This window comes from Columba livia, chromosome 7 (genome assembly GCF_036013475.1).
Source record: "Columba livia isolate bColLiv1 breed racing homer chromosome 7, bColLiv1.pat.W.v2, whole genome shotgun sequence".
Taxonomy (NCBI): Eukaryota; Metazoa; Chordata; class Aves; order Columbiformes; family Columbidae; genus Columba; species Columba livia.
The window spans coordinates 21,201,008-21,217,321 of record NC_088608.1 but is presented as its reverse complement, the minus strand read 5'-3'; the positions used below and the strand labels follow the sequence as shown (position 1 = coordinate 21,217,321).

General features: G+C 35.5%; 1 protein-coding gene across 11 annotated transcripts in view; it reads right to left on the bottom strand.

Moving 5' to 3' along the window:
- MYO3B (myosin IIIB) overlaps positions 1–16,314 on the bottom strand; it is a 249,370-nt gene that overhangs the window by 199,874 nt on the left and 33,182 nt on the right. For all 11 annotated transcript variants that reach the window (XR_010473849.1, XR_010473850.1, XM_065069731.1 and 8 more), the window contains 5 exons: positions 13,864–14,047; positions 12,198–12,332; positions 9,152–9,256; positions 8,793–8,892; positions 5,074–5,150 (listed from right to left, as the gene is read on the bottom strand). Coding sequence is in view for 9 of the 11 variants with exons in the window: in XM_065069731.1 (XP_064925803.1) it covers positions 5,074–5,150; positions 8,793–8,892; positions 9,152–9,256; positions 12,198–12,332; positions 13,864–14,047 (601 nt within the window). In the remaining 2 variants the exon portion in view is untranslated. The remainder of the gene's footprint in view (positions 1–5,073; positions 5,151–8,792; positions 8,893–9,151; positions 9,257–12,197; positions 12,333–13,863; positions 14,048–16,314) is intronic.

The following is a 16,314-nucleotide window of genomic DNA, read 5'->3' as shown; positions in this document are numbered from 1 at the left end:
TGTTCAAATCACAACAAAAATCTGCGTTATGGATTATTTAATCCTACCATTCCTTACCATTTATTGCATTTATTTTATTTACCCAATAAATGTGTGGGATTTTCAAGTATTTCACTATTAATTAATCATGATGCCAGACTAACACAAATTTTGTAAAAGCAGCAGAAGTTTTCTCGATTCCCATCTGTGAAGTTTTTTCCCAAAGACAATCAGTTATTTTTTGTAAATTATGTTTTCAATACTATCTCATTTACCGTAATTCACAAGGTAATAAAAAAACCTGTAGTAAGAGCTAATTCAGTGGTCTATTTTATCATTAGCTGTAAGAGAATAGATATCACACCTTCATAGAAGATGTTAGAAGGAAATACTTTCAAAATTTTCCTTATTAGAAAAGGTACGTAGTTCCTTATGTTTCTTTATCACAAAATATGGACATTGTTTCACTGTACAACTGTTTTTAAATGGCTTTCAGGCAGAAAAATAAGTGTATATACATTCTTGAAATCTATATCCTGTTTATACTAAGTGGTGGATTCATAGTTCATTATAAACCAGCATTTACAAAATTCCATTCTTAGCTGGCATTTAAAAGCATAGTGAAAAAGTGCATAGCAGAAGAACTACTTTTAGCTAATAAGGAATTAAAGTGAAGAGACCTAGAGCTATTAACAGGATGCTGATGTTGAGTCCCATGATGTAAGCAAGGGGCTGGCAAATAAGCTAGGTTGAAATGTGACAAAATGGGAATATATTCAATTGTTTCAAGGGAATGTATCACTGTACATGTTTAGATTTAGAGTTAATTAAAAACATAAGCCCAGATTAGTGATGGGGTTATATTTTCTGTGCTGTTTTTTCAACTCAGTATTTAACTGCACATGAAATGTATTTACTGTTTAATGGATTTTTGTACATTTTTCATGTCTTCTACAACAGAGAGTTAAATAAGAGAAATCAGCCCAATCTAACAAAAGGAGGATGTTTTTTTTATGAAATTCTAAGGCCTGAATGCGGTCCTTACTGTAGTGAATATTGACTTCAGTGGAAAAGCTGCTGTGAGTCTTTGCAAAATTAGATTTTTCGCTTTATATATTTTTCAACTATATTAATGCAAATGACTTTTTGGGGTGCCTTTTTTACCAGTTCAGTTGATTTTTCTTTACATTATGCAGAGACACACCTTTGTACTGAAAAAATGCAAATATTATTCATTGTTTCAAGATCAGACTTATTGCACGCACGTATGAACAAAGTTTTGAAAAAATACAAAGAAATATTGGAAAAAGACAATTTAGACTAGTCAACTATTTATTCAGATGCTCAGACGTGCTGAATTTTAATCCCAGGAAGTACACCTTGATTCAGCAGTGGGAAGGAAAACAATCCATTACCACTGGGGCAGTCTTACTGATCATTAATTACTTCATCTTGGCAGGATGGTAACAAATACCCGAAATACGGAGTTCACACAGTTTTAAATATATTGTGACATATGAAATCCCTCTGAAACCAAGAACGAAGCAGAGCCAAGATTCTACCTCTGGTTAACTCATTATTACAGAACTCATACAATACCTTTAACAATGTCTCAGCCTTTCCTACTGTCATATGTCATACTTCAACATACGATTCTTCAAAGAATCAACTATTTTTGAATTATGTTCCTTTTAAAACATAAATATCCATGCAGCATTGGTTTTTTTAGCAGTTATCAGTAAAATATAACAGCATATTCCATGTGGTTTTAAATTACCTTCAGCATCTTTCCAGTTCTGACTTCAAGTATCTTTTTCTGTTTCTGTTCTTAAAACTAGATTTGGGCCAAAGAAAACATGTACAGATTCTAACTGAGCTTGTTTCAAGAGTTAAGTTTCCAGCTAGCTCATGATAATATAATTACATGTGGAAGAAAAAACCCTGCAATTCTATGTAAACTAGATTTTGTTCATTTCTGCACTGAAGGTTGAAAACAAGACATGTTAATTTTTAGAACTAGAGATGTAAATGCAGTTTGGTTCAAAAGTTACAAATCTGATTCCTCTTGCTAACCTTCAACACAATTTGTTTCAGCATAATGGAAGTGGATTTTCAGTAATGTAAGTGTTTGGCAGAAGGCAGCTTTAAACATCCACTATACTTAAACTATCCTGCCTTATTTATCTTTTTTTGGTAGGACTGTATTCAGTGTTCCAGTTTCTGCATGTCTATATTTTTAAGTGTGAGACAACACTAATTAGGTTAAATAGCAATGATTGACTTTCAGTGAGTTTGCTTTAAAGCTGCTCTCAAACTTGACTCATCCTTGCCAAGTTCCTCTGTTCCTTCCACATAGCCTAGTTTTTCCCTGTATTTTCATTTTTCAGCAAATTTTATGTTAATCACATGCTCTGCTCAAAGCAAATACTCAAGGACAAATCTTGTTGATTTGTCCTGCTGCTGCTAAACAAGCCTCACAGTCATCACAAAAAAAAAGAGCCCTCTAAGATGTTTGAGTCACTCAAAACTGTTAAGCTACCGCTTTTCATGCTGCCAGTAAGAACACTGCGCTGAACAGAACACCTCACACCACTCTCAGTCGCTGCTATTTTCCTATGAATTTTTGCTATTGCAAATACCAGGCCATATAAACCCTTTGATATATTTTGCAAACTTCATCTTGGAATACAATGGATTTCCTCATTATACAGACTCATCCTGATGCAGGCTGATGTAGTGATTCTAGTTTACAGCATATTTGTCTCCTGCTTATATTCAGTTATTCCAATCTGTCAGCTTGAATAATCTTACACCATTCTTCTCCAGGCTTTATTTTCCTGGGGGTTACCCTGGCAAATATTCCCTGTCAGCTTTATTTCATAAGGTTCATTTCTCTGAAACACTCCAGTTGTCTCTTCCTCCAAGGCAAGCTTTTTCATTCCCCCTCTCCACTTCCCCTTCAGATTAAATCCATCTTTCTCACCCTTAGACAAGGTCCCATGATTGCCTTATGCACTGACTGAGGGTCCTATGTTTCACACACAGATAGTAAAAGTCCAATTAAAAATAAATAAATAAACTCATAGTCTTCATGATTTCTGTTTCTCTGATCAGCAACACTTCTGTCCAGTTATTTCATGGTATTTTGGGGTTTGACATAGATTCTATTCTATGCCAAAACCTTTAGGCAGCAAGATTTTTGCAAGCATTAAGTGCTTTTCTAGTTTTTACTGATCTCACCACAGTCTCACCTAGAAAACACTGTTCCTAATAAGCTGTTACCCAAGCAGAGTTTTTCATCTTATTGCAGTCCTAATCTTCCATCTTTCACATAAAAAATTGTCTACACATTTTAAAAATACCAGAAAGATCTCCCTAGAAGTGAGGTACATTGCACTTCACGCATCAGTGGAAATATGTCATTCATATGAACACAAAGAAAGCAATTGCAGTGACTTGAGCACAAGCGTTATGCAACTTGTCATTGAAAAGCCATTTCAGCAACAGCATAACAGGTATGTGAACATCTTACAGCTGCTTTGCAGATTGGTGCAGCTATGAAGCCTGATCGGTGTGGCTCACACAGGCATGCAAATGTGATATGACTTATTATGCTTATGGTACTGGCTTTGACAAATCTTTTCAAAACAGGAAGCATTCAAAGCTACTTTTGTTCCTGTTTTGATGTGCTATGCACATAACATACCTTGGTTACATGTGTGTTGTATTGTCAGGTCAAAATCTTTCAGATCAAAATCTCTCCGTATTTCTTCGGCTTTTTACCTCAAGAATTAATATTTTCAAGCAGGATGAGAAAACAAATTGGGTGTGATTACTGCCTTTGATGGCAATTATTCAAGCAAAACAGTACCATAAAAATCACTCCTAATAATTTGAGTTCAAGAAAATATTTCATAATATGTCCATTATGTCTAGAGGAATATTTTATAAAGCTTTCAGAATGTCTCCAACCAAGGTGATTCCATAAATAATGCTTGCACAATGGTTTCTAAGCTATCTTGTGTCTCCTTTGTGACGTAAACTGGTTGTTATGGAGATGGTAAAATATCAACTATTCTTTGTGAGACTGTGCAAGATCAATTTTGGATCCGTTACAGCAGCTTCTTTTCTCTGCTCAGCTATGATCAGGCTTCCTTAGCAACAGAAATAACATATTTAAAAAAAAAAAAATCTTTTAAACCACGTTTACATACTTCTAACTGTTTGGCATACAGAAATAGACCTGTGTGCATTTGTAACAGATGCAAATTCCATCCCAAATTTCCCAAAATTCAAATAAGTCTAATGGCCTTCAACAAAAATGAGGCTACTACTGTTATGAAGGTTTAACAATTTACAAATAAACAGATCACTCCCTTTTCATTCTCTATTTTTTAACTTCATGACCTATACATTACAAAATGGGGTTTTGTTTCTTAAAGCAGAGAGGGCAAAGATTAACTTCTTTCACCCTAAATTTAGAGCAAGTACTTAATGGACTTTTGTTCCAACAGTGCGTTAAAACTTTCTAGAGCTTCATGACGTAGAAGGAAAAGGGTTATGTCTGCAGAACAGTATGTAAAAATATGGTGTAAGATACTTGGCTAGGCTACCTGTAGATTATTTTCCCTCATTTTTAATCCATGCTAATCCTTGTGTCTAAATTCCCAGGTCCCCAGTCTGTGATTAAGGTTAAAGAACACATAGCTGAGTCAGGGTTTTGCATGGTCCTATTGCAAGACTTTCTGTGGGAATTCCTCTTTCTCCTCCCAGTCTGTATTTAGAAGCACAGACAAACACAACAAAACATACAGTATCTGATTGGAAAGTCATAAAACTTTCAAGGACACTCTCATTATTTGCAGATTATCTGTACTTTTCTGGAAACATTACAGAAAATAAAGAAGATTGTTAGAAATAGATTTTGTATATTCTAATAGTACATTCATTTTTCTCAACAGGGACCTTGATGTAAAGTAGAAAGACAGCCATAGGGGGGGGAAGAAAATACATCTTTTCTCCTGCTACGTGGAAGTGGCAACAAAGTGTGCTTGGCAATGAATGGAGACAACCCAGATAGGAACGTTTGCCTACCTCAGGTGCCATCCAAAAAGGTGTTCCAACTGAGGTGTTTCTACGCAGCCGTGTGCTGGTGAGCTGGGCTGAAACACCTGCAATGAAACAGATTCAAAAAACTTGGCTTCAAATTCATTCTGTCATTTCAGTCAGTTTATTTCAAGTATCTGGAAAACAAACCCCGAGCCTGGGAGTACAGCTGCAGAATGCTTGGCCAAAGTAGGTGCAGCATTTGTACTGAATTCTTTGATTAATTTCAGCTTGCTGTTTTCCTTCAGAGTTGCTGAGATTTTTTGTGTGTGTGTGAATGACTCTCAGTTTGAAGCACTTTCATTCAAAATAAAAAATTCAATTGGTACCTAAATATCACAGACTTCTTCCTGCTGTTTTCATGAGTATAAAAAGGAACTATTCAAATTACAACTTGACTTTAAAACTTCTGTTTCAGTAGTTTACTTCCTGAACACTGCTGGCAGGAAGCTTCTTTGCTAGAGATTTTGCAGAGACTCCTGTTCAACAAAACATTTATACACTTGCTTAAATCTTTCCCTATTGAGAAAAGAACAGAAGCTCAAGCTCACACTGCAGCTTGTACTTAGGGAATTAAGCACATGCTTAAAACAAAGCCTGTGCTTCAGTGCATTCTGACTGGGGCTGGACTACTGACGCACAGCTGAAAAAAGGAAGAACTAGAAAGGTATCAAACAACATTAACAAATCAGAATGAACTTCTAACAGCAAATCTTATTCTGTGCTCTGGTCAACAAATAAGTGAACTGCAGAGTTCAGAAGCATTCCAGTAATTTGACATGAAACCAATATTGACTTAAAAACATATTGCACCTTAACATTGCTTAAAAACAAAAACCATAGTGGTCTGCTCCTATGGCATTACCCAGAGACAAAACCGAGCAGAAACACATATAACACACATTGCCTGATGCCAATAAATAAGACATTGGACTCATAATACCTAAGTTAAATAATTTGATTGCTGCAAAACTCAATTCCATATTTATTTTTCAGTGTGATTGCAAACCTTCAATGATTTCCTGAGTACCACTGTGAAACAGTTAATGGCTAGGACCTACAGCAAGCCACTGTGCATTTAACCCTGATCTCTCTCCAGCTAGTTTAATTTGTAGCTGCTGTCTACGGACACTCCAAAACAGGGCAGAATACCAAAGAGCCGAGAGGGAGACAGCGGGAGAGCATGGGCATAAATGAATGATAAGTTGCAGACATTTTGAGTCGACTTACACTGTGACCAACATTTATTCAAATATATCATGCTGTCAAGAGCAGCTGAAGAAAGAAATGTGTGTTACATTGAAAAAGCAAGTTGTAAATTCATGTAATAAAGGCAAAAAAAAGGCGCCTCAATTAAAGATATCTGTATAATCCTATCTGTGATCCAATATACATATGTACAGCCTTGAATATAAAGTTTTTGTTTTTTTTTCTTCAAGACTCTCTCTCATTTTGTGGACAAAAAGGATAGCATTCACTGATTAGGTAGTCATTTAATATTTTTTTTTATCCCCATCAATCTGTATTTAGTATATCCAACCCTATACTAAATTTAAAATTATTATTTTCTTTTTCTTTTGTCATGTTTCCTTCCCACCTCATCAAACAATAAATCTCCTTAACATTCCTGCAAAATGGGAGAGGATTATTAGTTCCAGGGATTAGCCTAAAAATATCCAAAGCCTCCACTCTTTTGGGGTGCTTAATTGGAGATCTTTCGGTTTTCAGGCACTTCACATGCCTCAAGTAGAGCTGTAATAGACTTCAGCTGCAGTTCAAGAACACTCAGCTCTTCTGCAAAGGAGGACAAGATGATTCAGACTGGCTGTCAGGAAAATGAGGAAAAGAGTGGCCACTTCTAAAATGTTTGACGTAAATGACCTGCCAAGATCACAGAGAAACACTGACAAGAGTCTTCTCAAATTTGATGTCATTTAACTGTCTCAACTGTGAGTTCCTTCTCTTCCTAAACTCCTTGTGTCTTTCACTATATATCTTCCGCTTTCTGCAACAAATGAGACAAATAGTTCTACAAACAATACGACCTGTGACTCAGTCCTAATTTGTTCCAAGGGTCCCTTCTGTGACTACGGTAGTGGGTTAGATGGGAAAAACAGCAACTTACTGAAAGCCTGGTGCTTGATGCTTCTTTAGTCAGGAAATCCATGGATATGTGGGCATTTCTTGGCATTTCCTAACTGCTAAGTGGTAGGAAACACTTGAGATTTAACTCATGTCTTTTTCGGAGATAGTAATATTTGTCATAAAATTCTAGTGTTACTCTTGTAACTGAAAAAGTACAAAAAAACCCCTAAAACCGAAATGTGGAATCACAGAGTCCCATGGGGCACCAGAAAGGTTGAGATTCTCAGTTACTTTGCATTGGAGTTGCAGCACACTGATCTGCCTTTGGAAGCTCCAGGCTGAGCTCCTGCTGCAGCACAGGGCTTTGATACATCTGAGAAACATTCTCCTATGGGGAGAAATGCCAGCTTTTCTCAGACTGGAGTAGTTACAAACAAAGATCATACTGCCAAAATTACACCAAAAAGGAAGGCAAATAAGAAGGGATCTTTCTCCTCTGTACTAGGTCAGGGACTCACTCCAGGTTTTCCTTCAGGCCATATGTTTCTCCCAGCACTATTTTAATCATTGGCTTTGCCATTCAACATAATGAATTTCTATCCCTAGAAGACACTAAAGAGTTTCCCACCTTAGTTTAGCATCCTCAAAAGAGTTTTATGCTAATTTTATGATACCACAACAACATCACTATTACATTTTTTCCACTGCATACGTTTAATTTTTTTAATATTTTTTAAAAAATATTACTATTTGCAGAATTTTTTGGCACATCACGTTACACTACTCTCATTTTGCGAACATTTTTCTTTACCTTCATGCACTGCTAAACAAACATCTGTTATTCACACAACACTACTCTCAGTGGTGATAACCATAGGCATCATATAGTTTCATTAATAAATCATATTACTAATAATCTGTTTCTGTTACCTTTAATAAAATTATCTATTCAATTGTATACAAATCTGAGGGACTAAAGCATCTCCCTATTTTTCTAAGTGCATGTTTAAAGGGGAAGAAAAAGTCCTGAAATCAGTTTAATTCTTTTGCCAAGTGCCTTTCTATCTACCTACCAACCTATCAATCTATCTGTCTCTCTATCTCCCCTGTTTCTTATGATGTTTCCAGAGTGGTAATGCTCAAATCTAAAAGCAATAATCACAAATTAAATGGATGTTGGGTTTTGGACCCATGGGACCATTTAACCTTCTGCTCTAAGGGAAAAATTTGCTTAAGGCTAGCAAAAACGATTTCAGAGAGAAGAACGTTTCCTTTTCATATGCAAAAGTTCTCTAAATTTAAATTAGGAGAACAACTGCCTTGAAACTGACATTGCTTGTGAAATGCAAAAGAGCTTTGTAAATAAAATGGTACCTTCAGAATTATTTTAAATTATTAAATTACTATGTTTAAGTTTCTAAGTCAAAAGGCTATTACTGATTTTTGTTAGAATTTTTATTCTTGCTCTATAAGGTTCCTCTTCCATTTTTTCTTGTTAAAATAACGAAATATCCTTCTGCAAAACTCTTTCACTATGGCACTCTGCATTCCCAGGGGAAAGCAAACAGATGCCTTTGGCTAAACTGCACATAATAAGAAAACAAATGGGAAGTGGTCATTACCAAAGTCAACGAGCTTGACTCCACCTTCTGTTGTCAGGAGAATGTTGTTCCCTTTCACATCACGATGAATGATCCGGTTATTGTGTAAATGCTGAAGGCCCTACATACCAGTAACAAAAATAAGTTTATTCCCTTAGTTAAAGACAATTACCCTATTATTAGGGAATGTAATGAAGACAATCTGCCTGTACTCTATAGAAACATCTGTCCACCGGATTACATGCTTGATACAAGCCCTGCTGCTAGAATAGCCCACATAATATTATCAACATTACCATACTTCATAAATGGAAAATGTATGTATGAGATGAGTAAATTGCACCCTCTGCTGTCATTACAAGCCCAATGAATATCCTTACCAAGAGAGCACCGTATAAGATGTATGAGATTATAGCTTCATCCAAGCGTTGGCCACACTTCAGCAGGCTTTTGACAAGCTCTGTGACAGAACCTCCATTGCACAGCTGGGAAGGGGGGAGTTGCAAGAGGGGAAAAAAGCAAGACAAGTCCTCAGTTACTCAATATACTTGTTTAGGCTATAAACACCTACTGTGCAAAACGGCACTACAACACAAGACTGGGAACAACTAGATTTTTACCCTGCAATTACTTATGCTGTCATCCCACCTTAGAATATATTTTATTAGCAATGTTGATAATAAATCACAGCAGCTTGGGTGGGGCGGAAGGAAATGAAAACTGAAGATTATGAACTATAATTTGTAAAATGTAGCTAAAAATAAAAATGTTATGAACAGGGCTGTATTTTGTTGTTAAAAGAGGATTTATACATATAATTTACATTATTTGAGTATTTTCACGATAATCCCTGCATTGTCTTTTTGGAAAACTGCTTTTGTGCAAAGAAAAGGCAAGACTGAAAAGATTGATGGTCTTGATAAATGGGAGGCAACAAATTATAGTCATTTTAAACTTTCACTCCATCAATGCTCCTGCTGGCAGGCAATATAAAGTAGACAGAAGCCATATCTCTATACTCAGATTTGATGGCATGTGCTGCCAACAACTGAGATGAAACATTCTGATCCAGAAAAGCAGCTTCTTGCAAGCATTTCCCATTAAGTTTTACAACTCTCAAATAGTTTTTATGAACTGTGTGTCAGTTCAACCACTAATTTCTGTGATATGTTTGTGTTTTCCTTCCCCTTGCATCAAAAAATTTCACTTGACTAAAAGTTTTAGTTCATGGAAAGGACAAGTCACATGATAAACAAGACATCCTTTATGTAAATAAGTCTCTGAAGCAAAATTTCATCATTTAAAACATTTGAGTTCTGCAGGCATTTGACTTAACTTTTCCATTCCTTAGTAGGGATTTATATATATACATATATATTTTTAAATCAATTAGGTGAGAGCATTCAGCTCAATATCAGTCATCGAATGTACTTACAGGAGAACTTCATCATCTAGCAAGTGCATGTTTTCCTTCCTATGTTTAACCATTTGCTGACAAGCCATTAAGTGAAAGATTTTTGTTTATTGCTTTAATTTCACAAAATGTTCTATTGAGACAGGCTGTACTAAACTTATCTCTAGCCTGCAAATAAAATATAGAAATGTATACCCTCACTTAAAAAAAAAAGCCCAAGCTGGCTGTGACTGAAAAATTATACAGACTGACAGCTGTTTGGTAGCATATGTTAAATGAATGACTGACTGAAAATAAAAATATCCCACAAAGACTACTGAAGTGCAAAAGCGAACTGAAGCACATTCAGATGGAAAAGGAGGGAAGCTTGCTTTACAATTGTCTATGCTACACCTATCCCAGAACTGCATCTTCATAAAAATATTGACGGTGGCAACTTTTGCTACCCCTCTTCGTCCTAGGCATTTATCAAAGTAAAATCCTGCTTATAGAGAGTAAAAATGGCAAAACTGGGCCTAAAGTAAAAAAAAAAAATTCCAACTTTTTATTACAAATTTTGGAAGTCACCCATCCAATGAATATAATATTTCATCAAAGACTCAGGGATCAAAGTCTGAGTACTTTGTACATTCCCTTTTACTGAAAAAAATGTCATTAATTTATAATATAAAAAGTAACTGCAAAGCATACATAAATTTGCATGTAAATTCCAAGGGAAAAAATAGTTTGCCTTGTCTGGTAAATTTATCTGTATAAGGAAAACACAAGTTTTTAACATCAAATTTCTGCAAAACTTTGGCTAATGTGCACAAAAAATACCCAAAAGAAACATACTTGATTGATAAGGTCTGTACAAACACCTAACTCTCTCTAATTCCATATTCTATTTTACTACATAGAACATGTCACAATTTTGCTTTACAAAATTTTGTTACACGGCATACCACAGGTGGTGCATCTCTTGGATACACTACATTTGTATTGAAAAAGAAAACACATGGGAAACCAAGTCCAAACTCAACACAAACCCAACAGGCATACAATAAAGAACAATAGTAAACCAAAAATACTAAAGATTGTTTTTTTTTTTAATAGTTACTGAAATTTAAGATGAAACACATCCAAAAGTTTTCATTCAAGCTACATAATTCTGCAGCACATAGAAGTCAGATTATTGTGGGGATTCCACAACTTAAAGTGGAAATAAAGTTTCCCTATTCTGATTCCAGTTACTGTTCAAGAACAGGGAGTGAAATTTCTAAAATGATCAGTAATTAAAAAGTGAATGCCAAGTTTTACCAGTCTAGTTAGAGAGAAATGTTTGAATGGTCTGTTATTTCTCCATCTGTGCAAAGCTCTGTATCAATTAAGCCTAGAAAACATCCAGAAGAAACCATCTTGCAACAATCCTTGGCATCCACTTAACTGGAAACAAGACCACCAAAATCAAATTTTCATTGCAAGAATGCTGATTGCCACTGAACAAGAAGAGTTAATAGAAGGAATTTCTGTTGCTAGATTTTCAAAACAACCAGCCTCTAGTTTTAAATTATCACAAAACAGATTTTCCCATTACATTTTCTCTGTTCACTTTGCAATGGGCAGCACATTCATTAACTGTCCTCCATGTTACTACTTCATCATCTTCTGCATTCCCCTCAAGTGCTTGAGCTCTCCAAAAGCTGAAAGAAATGTCTTGTCTAATGTTTCCTCCAACACGAAAAAAATCAAGCTGGTTTTAGACAAACCATTCTCAACAAAAAGATTTGCTTGCTTTAGAGGTAGAATGGAGCAACTTGAACAGAAATAAAATGCAAGGACATTCCCTATTAATCAAAGTTTAAGTTTGGATGTGACTTTCAGCAGTAGGCTACCACACATCATCTATCACTGGTCCTTTGATTAATGGCCCCAACCAGAGAATCATGAAAGCCTGTGACTCTTCTAGCAATAAAAACCAGAAACCTGACAACATTTTCTAGTTAAGATGTAAAGTTATTAAATGTTTTTACCTCAAGTACTAGCCAGAGCTGTCCTCCCACATATTGATCTGCTTTGTAAAACATCCCATAAAATCTAACAACATTAGGATGATTGGGAAGAAACTGCAAAATATTATATTCTGCTTCAATCTCTTCATCTACATCCTAAATAAAAAACACAAAGAAACAGAACATATAAACACAGTAAGTCCATACAAATCAAGAACAAACTCTCATGGATAAAAAGAACAATTTTTTCAATTAGTTTGTACTTTTAAATAGTTTTACTTTAATGCAGGTGAAAGTACTCACCTGATACTGTAAATTTAATCCATACCAAATCATTCCACTTTTGCTTTTTTTACATATAAAAATATGAACACTTTGTAAAGCAAGCAGTTGTCCTTCAAGGATTCTTTTGGTACGTAATATACTTAATAAGGAAAGTAAAAATTATACTTAACTTTGCTGAGCTGTCTAAGTAAGAAATTTATTATTTCTTAACCTGTTTTTAAACATATATATTTTTTAATGTGTAGACAGAGGTAAATACATGAACCTTTGATTCATTATTTTTTCTATAGTCATTAGATGTGTCCAAACAGAGAAAAATTTCACAAAATCTCAAAACAGACATCACTAAAAACATAGACATTCCTGTGAGGAAAAGACATATACCAGAAACAACTAAAGAGAGACAAAACAACCCATGAAACAAGCAAATGTTAGTATACATTTGTTAATGACAGAATTTTGTGACAATTACAAAATATTGTTTAATATCAGCACACAGGCCACAACTCAGAACAGTACTTAAGCACTGAAACTTCCATTGTTTCTGCATAGACTGTGGCTATTAAAAAATTTAAGCTCTTACATGAATTTTCCTTCTTTTTTTTTTTTTTTTTTTTTTCATTTTGCTGAAAAGGTAATAATCTGATTTATTACCTTCCTCAGATTTATATAAAAGAAAACCAAGACGGACTTAAGTAGTTTGTAGATGACAGAAATGTAACTTTTCCTAGCAAACATTTTAGCCCAAGTGTTATGATCAAACTCCAGCTTGATCCAGCCTGAGGAGCTGCCCATTAAATCTTCCATTGAAAACTATGGCTTTAGTTCTTGAGGGAAGATAGACATTTAATACCTGCTAAAACTGCAACTGGCACAAAACTACCTCTGAGAATTTGGGCTGTGCTCTTCGACCATTTTTATCTTAACTATTGCCTCACAGTATTATCCACTTATAAAATATAACAATATAATAGCCTAAAGATCACAGTACTTCAGTGATGGAAAAAGAAATTATTTTATGGAGTACACAGAATAAAACAAGAACATTAAGATTAACAGCATCTTGTATTTTTCCTACTATAGCAAGCCCCCAAGAGGAATGCCTCTGTGCCTTCTTATCATTTGCATGCTCCGAGCACAGATGTCTAAATTTGTACCAGAAGAATTACATAGACCTAAAAAATGAACTAGGCAAATGCTGGCTTCAAATAACGTACAAGATGATGACACTGTAAGTTGCAGCTTTCAGGTGCTGGTACCAAACTCCTTCTGCCAATGCATTCTGTCAAATTCTTCCCTTTGGGACACTTTCAATATCTTACACATTTGATTTACCTTTCAAATTTGTTTGAGATTTCTTTTAAATTAACAATGAAGTTACAGTTTATCATTTTTTACTTACACTGATAGGATCCAGAATCTTTACTGCTGCCAGACTCCCGTCTTTCTTATTGGCAACCTTATAGACTTTACCATAAGTGCCTTTCCCAATAGTCTCTATAATTTCCCAGGTATCTGAGGGATCGGCTAATGATTCTAGTCCAATCATACTGGAATTACACTGAAATAAACCATACAACGGCTTCCTGGAAAACAAAGCAGATACATATACAGTGAGAAGCACTAAGTAACTGTACTAAAGAATTTGTCTTATGACAAAGAAACCAGAGTTTGCTGACGACACAAAGTTGTGTGGTGTGGTCAACATGCTGGAGGCATGGGATGCCATCCAGAGAGACCCTGACAGGCTAGAGAGGTGGGCCTGTGAACCTCATGAAGTTCAACAAGGCCAAGTCCTGCACATAGGTCAGGGCAATCCCAAGCACAAATACAGGCTGGGCAGAGAACAGATTGAGAGCAGCCCTGAGGAGGACTTGGAGGTGTTGGTTCATGAGAAGCTCAACATGAGCCAGCAATGGGTGCTTGCAGTCCTGAAAGCCAACCATACCCTGGGCTGCATCAAATGAGGCATGAGCAGTAGGTTGAGTGAGACAACACCATAGGTGACTGCAAAAACTCTTGATTTTTAGACATGGATCAACTAGTACCTCAAATGTACACTTGCATTTTAAGGTTTGAGCCCTTATTTTCTAAGCATGTCTGATATCTGCAAACCTGTTTGAAACAATTTTTAAAACCTTCTGTCTTATTCACCTCTTCCCCATTTCGAGCATCAGTGACAACTATCTGGCATGAGAAATTTAGTCAGAAAGAAATGTGAGCTGGCTGGGGAAACTCATAAGTTACTAAGGAATTAAGTAGCAGCTCTTCAATCTAATTAAAGAAATAATGGTGCTTTCTGTCAATGATAGAGAAAAAAATAGCCTGTGTGCAGATTCATATACAGCACAGATATGTATAGCAATATTCAAAATGGAAGCAAAAACTCATTTACATGCTTTGTTCCTTTCTAAAAGAAATTTTTAAATTCCTTTAGACTCTAAGACAAAATGTTTACATGTTGTTAAAGCAATTTACCATATAGCATGCACAAAACATGGCTGTCACCAATGTCAGGTCAGAAGATGTATTATCCTTTTTTAAACAATGGCAGACCCATTTAGAGAAAACCTCTATTTCCCTCCTTGGTTAAAACTGTATTAGCACAAATGGTGCCAAATAATACACCAAATTGTTTTGGTGTCTTGACCAAAAAAGGCAAAGAAAATAAAGTAAAAGAAGAAGGGAAGGCAAAAAAGACAAAATCTAGTGTCAATGTCATTTATCTATTGTGGATCAATAATGTAAGTTATTAGGACAGCTTCTCACTACTTGGATCCAAAACAGCATGCCACAAGAAGAGAACAGTATTCTGAACTCATACAGTTAGCACCTCAACAGAGAAGCAGGTCAGGTGAAAGACTTGCCCGAAATCAGTGAACAGATTGTACTACAAGCACTGAGACAGCAGCCACAGACACGTAGCTCCTGATAAGCCAGACAGAAAAGCAAGGTTTACTTGTAAGATGGCGGGTGGTAGTGAATACCAACAACAATGGGAACAGTTTCATTTCAGGTTAAAAAAAAAAAAAAAAAAAGGCACCAAATAACACAAACATATTGAAATATTGAACATGTGTGATTTTAATGCTTTAGGAGAAATGCCACAGACATTCACATACAAAGCAGCAAAGAACAGATGGCAACTAGCTCTGATGCAACCTTACCCCCCTCAAAAAAAAAAAAAATAAAAAGAAGAGACTGATATTTATTTTGTGGTCACTATAACAACTGCCCTCAGACAGATTGTCCAAAAAATCATGCATAGCACTCTTTGTACTGATGTAATATTTATTATTATGCCTTTCTGCAAGCAGTTGTTGTGGATAAATAGGTTTTTTCTTAAAATCAAACAAACAAAAACCCCAAAACAAACAAACAAAAATAACCAAAGCCACTTAGTGTCATTGCCTGCTTTTGTTCTGATTAATAAGTGACCATTAAAATGCTATCTCCAAATTCTTGAAATACATTAACATTTCTTCATACCAGAAGACAATGTTGACAAAACAAAATCTAATGCAAAATTGTTGCAGATGGAGTCCTGGTGGAGGAGTGAAGAAAAATTTTAGTCAGTGAGTACTTCTATGCATTGTGATAACAAGGCAGCATTTAGCATTTAGAGGTAGCATGTTTATGCATTGCATGGAATCAGATTTTCCAAATATGCATCATAAACCTCTTCTGCTTAAACTAAAACAGCAGCATCTTAAACAATATGTATCTAAATGAGGTTCCGAATCTGCCAACAGTGAAAGTGCCCATTGAATACAACATAGTAACCCTTATGACATTCCTATGAGAGATGTGAATGCATTACAATACAAAAAAGGAAAAGAATAGTATCTGCTAT